Here is an 11,912-nt window from a genome sequence, read left to right as displayed (position 1 = left end):
AAAAAAAAAACATGTGATATTAGAGATAAGGGTATAATGGTCATGTAAAAAGTGTGAAAATAGACATTTTTATCATTTAAGATATTATGAGGTGACAATTTTATCACGTAACATATTTTAATGGTGATATTTTTATCAAGTGGAACATTTGAAAACTATTTTATCATTTGTACCTTCAAATGGTAGTTTAATGTTATATACCCAATATTATATTACTATTTTGTTTGGAGATAGAGAGGCACGTGAGTGCCTTTATTTTGATGTTTTTTTCTATGAGTTTTCTTATTTTGATGTTGATGCGTAAATCTACTGCTTTTTGTAGGTTTTTTTTTTCTTCTATAACTCCTTCTAATATTAAAATTTCAAGTCTAATACATAAATCTTTAAAAAAGTATTTATTCATTTATATATGAATTAAATTCAGTTTACCCCTATAAGGTTTGGGAGTAACTTCATGTTAATCCCTATACTTTCAATTTCATCAGTTTACCCCTCAAACTTTTGAATTTTCCTCAACCGTGACCAATGTCCTATCTTCTGTCCAAATCAAACATTAATTGCTGATAATTTTAACCTTAAATATGGGGCCCGTATCTAGAATTAATGGTCAATTCAAACGAACTATAAGAATTTGGGCACGACTGACAGAAATTGAAGAGTTCAGGGGGTAAACTGATGAAATTAAAAGTGTAGGAACTAACATGAAATCACCCCAAACAACAAGGGGGTAAACTAAATTTAATTCTTTATATATAATCAAGTATGATGGAGAACATGTCCATGAGAGTTCAAATTGTCTTTTTTTTCATATTCAAATATGTTGAGATACTTTACGGTAAAAAGAAAGAATAACCTTAATTAAGTATTATGATTGCTTTTGATATAATCATTAATTTTACTTGGTATTTTCTGCTATGAATATTGTGAAGATTCGGTTACATTTTTACTAGTATAGATGACTATCATGCAATGACTTCAAAATATGAAATTTCGTCGACAACATCATTGTAATTTATAGGTATTATATTTAATTAGTTTCAATTTTCGGTATTATTACTTTTTATGCCCCACTGGAACCAAATTTATGACTACGCCACTGGCCGTTGTCATCAAAACTTTGAATTATTATTTTTAATCAGCATCGTCTAATTTAAAATTTTGCTTAATTCGGGCCGTTGAATTGATGGCCGTTGGAAACCCACAACGGTAATCATGAGAACAAAGCTGAACTTTGCGGGGTCCACTACGCCTCAATGCCGCTTTTCCAGACCAACGCCATCATCGTTCCACTACTCATCACTCTTATGAAGAGCAACAACCATCGGAAGCCACCCCTTCCTCATATCAGATCCAAAGACCTGAACCATATCTTCTGATCCAGACGATGATCGAATGATCACAACCCCGTCGATGCAAGGTCGCCACCACCAGTCCGACCCAGATCCCGCGACGCCGAGCAACACCGCTAGACCAACCTGCAAGGTAAGAACCCAGCCCCGCCTGCCACCGCGAATTTCCTTTCCCACAATCTACTGTCAACCATCGTAATCTCCCCAAAACAGAGCGAGATTACACTGCTCGAGACCAGAAGCTCTACACCACAGACCCAGACTGAGTCAAGACAACCCGTTTGACGACGGCGCCGACAGGGCGCGCTGTCGGACAAGAATGTGATATTGAATTTAGCAAAACTCTAGAAGAGAGCTCAACAGTGTCATTTTTTTTTATTCTTTGCCATAAATGTTCATAAACATTGTACTTAAAACTTACTTTAATCAACGATAGTGTATATAGGACCTCAAAATATGAGAAGATGAGTGCTATATCTCTACTATCTCTACTATATTAGAAAATCAGACATTTTTGGTGTCAAGGCTTCACCAATTTTATGAAGTCTCCAAATTGTCCCTCATAAATATATAGTTTACTAAAATAAAAGATATCATAGAGTTATTTCTGTAAAATAAACAGAAATTTACTAAATTATGTTTCACCAATTTTACCTTTAATGAGTTTATTAAAAATTATCAAAAATAAAAGTTATTATAGTAAGAAGTCAAATTAAAAACAAAATAGTAAAATAAATAAATGATCGTGAAGAGAAAAGTGAGTAATGGTCAAAGATGCATATCAGTGATTATGAATTTATGATTCCGTGTAAATATTTATACGGGTAAAAAGACTAGTATATAAATACTGCAACAAACGGTCCTAAAATAAATATAGGACACCCCCATATATGATTAATTGTTGGGGTTAAACTTGGCAGTTAATAATGGCAGAACATGCGAGGCAAAAAGGGGAGCAGTTAAACTTGGACAGAAGGGCCAATCAGCCCCAATCAATGATTCACGGTCCCGTGATTGACTCTGCCTGACAACGACTAAACACCACAGCCAGCAAGCAACCTCCAACGACGTCGTTTCCTTCGTTCACTCCATTCCTCTTCAAACTCTCACTCCCGGCCTCACATCCACCTCAGACCACTCAATACCTCACATCAGTTCAATTCCGGCATTGACTGACTACTTTGACCGACCGATTACTCAAGGTATCATTCACTCACCTCCGATCATTTTTGCAAGTTTCAGGTGAATTGACCCGTGATCTACACGCTCGATTCTTTCCATTTTTGCTTCTTTATTAGTAATAAATGCCATTAGGATTTAGACAATTTGGAATTGAGCTCTGCAATTAGTCCGAATTGGGTTTTTGAAGGTTTTATCCGATTCTATAAGGGCATGGGTTGAGTTTGATGGAAAGGGATTGGCTGCCTGTTACATCGTCAGTGTTTAGTTTTAGATTGTTTCATAATTCTTCTATTTTTGGGAAACAATGTTGAACTTAAGAGTTACCCTATCTCGGATTACAAAGCTGGGAATTTCTTTTGCACATGGGGGTGAAAGGTGTGAGGTCAATTCGCATTGCCATACTTGGGTTTACTTTCTGTTTTCTTTGTTAGAGTTAATCTACTTGGACCATTATAAGACATTCTAGTTTGATCTTGTGTCCTGATCATTGTTATGTGTTGTTGTATTGAAACGATATTTATATTATCCGTCCGTGAATTTGAGAACTACTTTTTGTTTTTCAAGTCTACATTACATGAGGAGGTTGCATGGAATATGGGGGTGCTGCTCCTGGCATGTTTATGTTTACTGAAGTGACTGCTCTATGGTGGCAATAGGTTCTTGCTTCGACATCCATACCACTAGCTGGGAGAGCAGGGTATGTAATGTTTATTTTCTTTTGCTTTCTGCCATTATAGTTCAAATTATTTTAGGATATTTGGAATGAAGCCAAATGATTTGTTCTCTTAGTCACTTTTCTTTTGGCTTTATTTTTTTCCTTCTTCTTATTATCATTTGTGTACTTAAAACTAATTTTGAAAAAAATTTCTGAAGCAGGTTAATATTTGGTTGAGATAAAGTAAATAGTGCCATGGGTGTCTCGGGTAAATGGATTAAGGCATTGGTTGGCTTGAAAAAATCAGAAAAGTCGCACTCTTCAGTGAAAGATGAAAATGTCAGTACCAATTCTTTCCAATGCTAAACCTTCTATAGCTTGTTCGTTTTTGGTTTTCCTTGTTGTTTGCTGGTGTCTTGCAAGGTTGGATTAGCGTCTGGTCTCAATTTTAATCTTATTGAAATTTGCCGGAATAATATATCAGTGCTGTTCCTGCTATTTGGTTGGTCTTTAAGAATTTAGGATATGCACCACAGGTGTTCTTATGAAGATTTATATATTCTTCTCTTACTTTGCATGGAACCACTCCCATGTGCTTGGAGATATCTGTGGTTCTTGGTTAGAGCTGCTATTTATGTATAGTCTGGATATTGTATCAAGTTCAATGCTATCTTTCTATAATTATATACCAGTTGTAGGCTCTACTGAGCACATATGCTTAACTTGAGTTTGGATCCAAAGTAAAAGAATCTGTTGCCAATTACTTCGAAAATGTTCTCATTCTTATTTAGTGTTGAGAGATAGCTTTCATCCTGTTTTTATGGTTGAAGCTACAAACTTTTAACTTTGTAATCGTTGAAAAGACTTTCCCCCAGGATTGCAATGGACATCTCACTTTTCCGGACTATATTATAGGCTAGAAAGAGATGTGAACCCATGAATTCTAAGGACTAAGGTCTAACCTGGTAATTCAGGGCTCCATAATCACACTATTCACAAATACAGACTTCTCATCTTTGTTTTCAGCCATGAGGGCATAAGCTGGACCTTTCATTTTTAACAAAAATTATTACTGACATCAGCAAGAGGAATCCTCAAGTCTTGCATGTATGCGCCGGGGCCCGGTTTTAGCCTGGTCTGAAGCAACTGCAGGCCTGAAGTTAGTCCAGTCTAAAGTCTCCTCGCTGGAGCTGATCTGGGCTTATATTTTGGTTTACAAGCAGCACATGCTTTAAGAACTCAATGTTTGTGTATATTAGATTGGAAGACATTAGTTGGATCAGATCCAAATAGCTCAGGCTTATGGTAATGGTGGGAAACCAAGTGCTATCTTTGCTGGAGATCATGAGTCCCAATCTATACTATGCTATTATTAAGAGAAGAGGGCTTGTTTTTAGAACTTTAACCTCTCTATTTACATTGATATTGAACTCCACAAGCTGGGTTCTCTGGTAAGCTGCGGGGAGAGGCCAAAGTTCTGTTAAACTTCATAGCAGTAGTCCACGTCTTAATAACATACTTTTGCTGACAGTGAGAAACCAACAGAATTTATTAATGTAAATATAAGACCTCGATTTTCAGTAGGCATATGAACAGTTCAAGAAGCTCAAAGATATATTGAATAGTAATGTTTTAAATAGATCCAAGTGTAATTCAGTCTGATTTATTTCCTTGTTTGTCAATCATGGCAGACAACAACTCCTAACAGGTTTCGGCACAGGAGAAAGCATTCCATTGAAATTGATTCAGATAGACTTCAACATGAGTTTGGTGCCAATGCTGCTCTACCAATTGGACATATTCAATTAAATCCAGATGTTGTGGATTCTCCTTCTAGTTCACTTGAAGTACAGAATGCACAGAGTGAACAGAATGTCAGAGAAGAGTTCGCTGCTACATGTATCCAAACATCTTTTCGCGGCTTTCTGGTATTAAGATTTTTCATTATATCATTTGAACTTGGTCACCACTCAGCACAGTTGAAGTATTATAAGTTCTTATGTATTCAAATGTGTATTCGTTTTCCAAATGAATTTATTTAGGATTTAGCAGTCAAGCTTTTATCTTCTTAAGGATATTGAATTTAGGGCTAATGGTTAAGAAGTAATACTAAAGAAGAGAGATAATGAATGCTTTTCAGAATCTGTTATGCACCGCACATATGACCACACAAGTACTTTCACAGTTTCAGAATAGTATACATGCAATTGCTACAAGGTCAGATTTCCTAAATTTCATTTGTTATATAGTGTTTAGTCACATGCTAGATCAAGGTCCTGCATAGCGAAGAGCCAAAGATGAAGGACGAGAAAAGTATAGGTGGATGAAAAACTTATTATGCGAGCCTTCTGCTTAGTAGTAGACCCAGTGATCAATTATGTGTACAATTAAATTAAAGAAAACTTTGATCTTTGTTCTCTCTATCAGATGAAAGTGGCCACATGACTTTTGTAGTGTTATGTTGTGGGAAAGTCAATGAAATGAAAATATTTGACTGAATCCTGAGAATGAAAAATGTGTTATAGACCGAAAGATTGCCAAATTATGAAACCTCTCCTAAGGCTAAATTTAATTCCATTGACCTTCAGTCTTTTCTACCATATGATTTTATAGAAGCTTGACAGTGACCATTGAATGAGGGGTACAATACTGAATATGAACCCATGTTCTACGTAGGAACCTCAGGAAAATTTTCTATTAGATGTAAATTTACTACATTTACTATTTGAGCCTCTTTGATGCTAGTTCAGATCCTCTCTTTTTTCCAAATTTTCGTTGGAAAGTTAAGGCTCCAAAAGGCCAAACAGCCCAAACCTCCTTTTGGGGCTGCAGGTGTTAGGCTCTGTGATGCTAGTTCAGATCCACTCTTTCTCTTGTTTTTTTGGTGGGAAAAGTTGTTTAGGGAGGCGGAACCGGGAACAAGATAGGGAGGCTCTATTGGTTAAGTCAATATCTACTGTTTTTTGTATAGGAAAAAGGCCAAGCCTCCTCTTGGGGCTGCAGGTGTTAGCTGCAATTTCGGTTGTTTGGATGTAAAGAAATAGGAAGATTGTAATGTGGAGTTGAAACATCTTTGGGCAAGAAATAAGTTCTTGGCATCTTTATGCGCCTCTGTCTTTGTAGAGTTTAAAGATTACACTCTTTCCTCTGTATTGGCAAATTATTGCCATGTAGGTTATTTTTTTTTTTTTTTTTTTTTTTTTTTTTTCTCTAGGCTGTTTTAGTGGCAGTTGAGCCTTTTTCGTCTGTTGCTTTGGCTGCTTTCTTGAACTTTTTTTTTTCCTGTGTACTTCTTGTCCCCTCCTTTGTATTCTGCTATTTGTTTTTGTTTTCAATGTTCTTCAATAAGAAGCTGTTGTTTGAAATAAATAAATCAATTAATGTGCTTTGAGCCTCTGCGCTGCAATCCAACTTTAATGAGCACCATATTATGTGGTAGGGATGCTTGGTTTTGCATAGTGAAACTGATTTTTGGCATATAGATTGGGATAAAATCTCACAGATCATCATATTTCTTTGTGGCAAAAACTATTGAGCAACTGCAACTTTTAAACTATGTCATCTGATAATTAAGTAAATAGGTGGCTGGCTGAGCTTACATATTGACATGTTCCTTTTGTAATTGGCAATTAGGTCATCCTCTATGGTTTTATAACTTTATTATGTAAAACCAAATTATACCTACTATCTTTTGTCCAACAATGAACTTTCATGCCTTAGATATGCAATGTGGGAATGTAGTTTGTTTGAGAAATGATTCGAAGAGTTGGTTAACTTTACTACAATATGCTTCCATTCTATTTTATCTTTCTTCCATCAGTTTGTACTTGACAGAGAGTAGGTCCATATAGCCTTTTCTTTTTGACTAATAAAATAAACTATATATATTTTGATATTTTTGGTTCATGTTGGTATTTTTCGTAACTTTTGAACAGATTGTAATCTTTCCGTGATTATTATTTATCAGGCCAGAAGAGCGCTTCGGGCTTTAAAAGGATTAGTAAGACTTCAAGCCCTAGTTAGAGGCCATGCTGTGAGGAAGCAAGCTGCAATAACACTTCGCTGTATGCAAGCTTTAGTTAGAGTTCAGGCTCGTGTGAGAGCAAGGCGTGTTCGTCTGGCATTGGAAGGTGAAACGACAGAAGAGAGACTACAGCAACAACTTGCAAATGAGGCTCGTGTCCGAGAAATAGAAGTAAGCAATAATTGTTGTATATGCTATCAAATGGAATTATTATTTGTGTTTCTTAATTTGTTGATGTTTAGTTTAACACAATCAAGTATGACTCAACCGGGGGTGGGGTGTTGTTCATGTGGATGCCAAGCCTAAATGGGGCAACATGATTGAAGTCGTCTTTAAACCTTCAACTGGAGTACTAGTAACACATTCTTGTGCCACCTTTGGGTGGAATCAATATCGTGAAAGTCTTATTGAAGAGATATAAGAGGTGTGGATATTGGGATGATCAAAAGGATGTAGTTACTTGATAGCCAAATATAAGAAGTAATTATAGAACATAAATAGAAGAATTATAACAATGATGAACTAGGAAGATGACAGCCTAGTTGAGGAGACTAGAGGGAGCAAAATTGAGAAACTCCAACTAATTGTCAAACTTGAACTTAGTCCATTGCATTGGTGCATCCTACATACTTGCATAATAAATTGTAGCGTACCGAAGTATTAACTTGTAGCCACTTGATTCTTCATGAACTGTTACTATTTCCCAATAGTGAATGAGATGACAGATAATCATGTTCAGAAGGAATAATACTTATGTTCATGTTGATTGGTACTGAAAACCAATATCATTTTCAGAAGGAACTTAATCATGTTAAGATGATGAAAGATGTCATAGTACATATAATTGCATAAGTAGGCCGTGAAATATGCTGTTAGAGCATTCTTGAAGTTCGTAATAATCTGTGTAATTAATTAACAGGTCCAAAATGCAAATAGATGCATGTCAATGACTCCTGCTGATTATTCTGCATTGACTTCGGTCTGCTTACCGTTCAGCATCATACATCTGTATAGGCTTGCTAACTGCTTGATATTACTTCTGACTGTGGTGCAGGAAGGATGGTGTGACAGTGTAGGATCTGTTGAAGAAATTCAGGCCAAGCTGTTGAAGCGGCAAGAGGCTGCGGTTAAGCGTGAGAGAGCCATGGCATATGCACTTGCTCATCAGGTGAGACTTTAAGAAGTGGCATCATGTTCTTTTTTGGATTAAATACTTGTGAAACCTTATACTTTACCCGTAAACAGTTTTGTCCCTCAGTTTTGAAATTTTATTGGAATGTCCCTAAACTCTCATTGGTTGACACTTTTGTCCATTCCATCAAACATCTTCGTTTATCATCATTAAGAACCTTGTCTCGTCAGTGTGGTATCCCAGTTACCGCTCCACTGATTCTCATATGGCTCAGCTTTTTGTGAGGATTTATGAAGCCTCATCAATCCAATCAATGTCCATGATGTTGCATGCTAATGATGTCACTAAATAGTTTATAAATTTACCTCAATGTATGTTTTGTTGTATGTGCTATTTCAACCATATTGCTGAACTGTTGAAGGTGATTGTCAGTTTTGAAGATCTATTCAAGGCTTCAAGGGTCTATTTAATAATTAGCTTCTAGTGGTCAAGAGCATTTACCCCTATACCTAAGGTTCTGAATTCGATTTCCCCCTTCCCGTATAGTTATCTTATAAAAATAAAAATAAAAAAGAGACAAAGTTAATAGTGATTGTCAGTATGCATTTGCTGCACAGCTCCTTATTTATGGGTTCTAACAAGTACGAAGTAAATACACTTCTAAGAAAAGAGATGGAAAGAAGGTTTTCTCTTCCTTCCCTGCACAGAAAGGAAGAAATGAAATTCTCAAACCAAAAAATAATAATAATAATAATAATAAAATAAAATAAAAGGAAGAAATGAAAAGTATCTCTTTTGAAAGGAAGTTTGCTGGCCAAAGTACAACTCCGTATGTTGGTTTATTTATTTTATTCTCAGGTGATATGTTTCCACTTTTCCTTTTTCTTGTTCTTTTGAAAAAAAATATTATGCATAATACTTCCAATACACTTTCCTATTATCTCTGGTTGAATAAAAAATGATACGTCCTAAACTCACTAAATAGTAAATACCATAGACCATATTTTTCCATCGCATACTTCTAAGCACTTGAGCATATGTACGCACGTCCCAAATTTCTAAGTATTAATCTTTTAGTTGTCTATAATTTCTTCGCCTACTTGAGCTTACACAAAATTTATTCTGCAGTGGCAAGCTGGAACAAGACAGCAGTCCGCTCCCTCTGGGTTTGAACCAGATAAAAACAGCTGGGGATGGAACTGGTTAGAAAGATGGATGGCTGTCCGTCCCTGGGAGAATCGCTTTCTAGATATTAATCTTAGAGATGGAGTAATGGTACATGAAAATGAATCAACAGAGGCTAAGGATGGCAGCAGATCAGGGTCGAAGTCTGTTGGCAAGAAACCTATTGTGTCAACTGTTCAATCGAATCTTTTAAGTCAAAAAGCTGTACCCTTTCATTCCAATGGGTGTGATTCTTCACCCAGCAGTTCGGCAGGTGTCCTAGAGGCATCCCACACCCAATTTGGAAAGCCAAATGCCAAGCCCTGTTTGGAAGATTCAATTGAAAGAGGAAACTTGAAACCTGATATTGCATCAAGATCCCATAGTAATCCAAAAGAGAGAACAACAGGACCGGATAAACAGGCACATAAGCGGTTGTCTCTGCCTAGTAATGGTGAGTCTCCATCTTTCTGTGTGTGTGTGTGTGTGGGTGGGGTGTGTTTCTTTCAAATGTGCAGTCTCAATCCTAAGTGTCCTTACTGATAAAGGGTCTAGCAGTTACCTCTGAATTAGCAGTAAATACAGCTTTCCTGAATCATACATTTAGTAAAAACATTTTTACATTAGCATATCTGATTCTAGATAAGCAGCTGCTGTCATATATGTTACTTGTCTTATACACTGCATTGGACTGTGTAATGTCTGAAGTCTTATTAAACAAGCATTAACTATGCTGCTACATGTTTATGTGTCTATCTGGTTTGATCAGGTGGTCTTACTGGTCAAACTGCCAGACATCCAATTAGATCTAATTTCAAAGGGACAGCCAGTTCTCAGAAGCACATCAAGGCAAAATCAAAACCCAGTGGAAAAGGGGACTAAAACTCTTCAAAGTTAGCCATGCAAGCTGTTGTTTTGCAACTTTAAATGCCACATGAAACTAAGTTTCTGCACATTTGCCGTCTGAGGCATTTGCTATTTTATGTCTGTACATATTGATCCACATTCTGAGAGGATGTAGCAGCAGCAGTTTCAGGAATGCATCAGTTGGTGATTGTTGGAGGGAATAAGACTAGTGAGATCAATGCGTGATTGTTAAATATGTTAATATCTGGTGTACTATTTAAGTCTACAATTTTCAAAGTTGTTGGCTTCAAGATTTGCCATTTACTTGGATACTAATAAATCAGTGTACTATTGTTTTGCAATAATAGAACTCGGAATTGGGGCGAGCATCATTCAAGTGGAAATTCAAAAGTCGCTACACATATTTAGATCGAATTTCCTATGAAATCAGCTTCTTTAAATTTCTTTAGTATTCGGTTTATGGTGCATAAGCACCTCAATATAAGCTCAGTTTTCCATAAGTTACAATTTATAGTTGGTAAGCGTTATTACATTGAAAGTTCTTGTATGCAAGTGAACCAATAATTATAAGAGGAAAATGCTATGCCGGTACCCCAACTTTAATGGCACGGTCAAAGTGGTACCCATACTTTAAAAACTATCAATGTGGTACCCAAACTTCTATTTCGCTACTAAAGAAAGGCCTGAGGCCAATTTCCGTAACTGTACCGTTAGTTTGCTGACGTGGCTGACATAGGGCCCACCAAAAAAAGGTGCAATGACAAAAATAACCTTCTAACTCTCACCAAAACCGTTTTCCTTCTATAAGCTTTAAATTTGAATTTTCCTGGGTATCACATTGATCAGTTCAGAGGAGTTTAGGCACTGTTGCTGTGTTTATCTGCTGACAAGAAATATTATGCAATAGCTGGAAATGTAACATAGAAATTCAAACATAGAACTAAAAAAGGCTGTCAATATCACTGAATTAAAACCAACATCAACATGAGAAACATACTATACATCATAATTCAAGCTTAATTGGTTTCCAAAAACTCAAGGAACCACATTGTTTGCAAAAAATTGATTCCAAACCATGATGAAGTACACATTATGTTTCTCTAATTTAAAAGCCAACACATTCACTATGTAGAACCCCTTGCTGTATGATTTTGGCTGCTTTGAGTAGGAGGCTGTGTTGAAGCTGATGCACTACCATTTCCAGCAGAACTACCCTCCATTGCCAACTTCATTTTCTTCCATCCCGTTTTAGACTTTATGGCCTGGTCCTTAATAGGTCTTGATTCCTTGGGTGGGCTGGTGCCCTTTGGACCTATGGAACACAAACAAGACATTTCTAACACAATTCAACAACCATTTTTGGCTTCACACTTCAATAAGACATTTCCAACACAATGCAACAACAACATTATTTCCAACAGTTAACAAAACATTTCAGCAATAGTTGGCTTCACAACAAGAACAACAATCAACAATCAACAATCAACAATCACCACCAGATACATACCTTTGCTAAGATGTCTAGACTCAACTATACAA

At 36.4% G+C, this 11,912-nt stretch overlaps 1 protein-coding gene across 1 annotated transcript; it reads left to right on the top strand.

The window, feature by feature from the left end:
- Positions 1 to 2,496: 2,496 nt before the first annotated feature.
- On the top strand, positions 2,497 to 10,737 carry LOC101308834. The gene is made up of 8 exons (XM_004291481.1): positions 2,497 to 2,591; positions 3,096 to 3,228; positions 3,408 to 3,525; positions 4,878 to 5,114; positions 7,154 to 7,381; positions 8,265 to 8,378; positions 9,471 to 9,960; positions 10,276 to 10,737. The coding sequence occupies exons 3-8, from the start codon at positions 3,442 to 3,444 to the stop codon at positions 10,386 to 10,388; spliced, it is 1,266 nt and encodes a 421-aa protein (XP_004291529.1). The 5' UTR covers positions 2,497 to 2,591; positions 3,096 to 3,228; positions 3,408 to 3,441; the 3' UTR covers positions 10,389 to 10,737.
- Positions 10,738 to 11,912: the final 1,175 nt, after the last annotated feature.

The sequence above is a fragment of the Fragaria vesca genome, linkage group LG2, assembly GCF_000184155.1.
Source record: "Fragaria vesca subsp. vesca linkage group LG2, FraVesHawaii_1.0, whole genome shotgun sequence".
NCBI lineage: Eukaryota > Viridiplantae > Streptophyta > Magnoliopsida > Rosales > Rosaceae > Fragaria > Fragaria vesca.
Note: the sequence above shows the minus strand (reverse complement) of the source record. Positions and strands in the feature narration are given on the sequence as shown.

Coding starts and splice junctions, on each gene's coding strand:
- LOC101308834 (XM_004291481.1), top strand. CDS start 3,442: ATGGGTGTCTCGGGTAAATGGATTAAGGCATTGGTTGGCTTGAAAAAA. Junction 5,115..7,153: donor CATCTTTTCGCGGCTTTCTG/GTATTAAGATTT, acceptor ATTATTTATCAG/GCCAGAAGAGCGCTTCGGGC. Junction 8,379..9,470: donor CATATGCACTTGCTCATCAG/GTGAGACTTTAA, acceptor TTTATTCTGCAG/TGGCAAGCTGGAACAAGACA.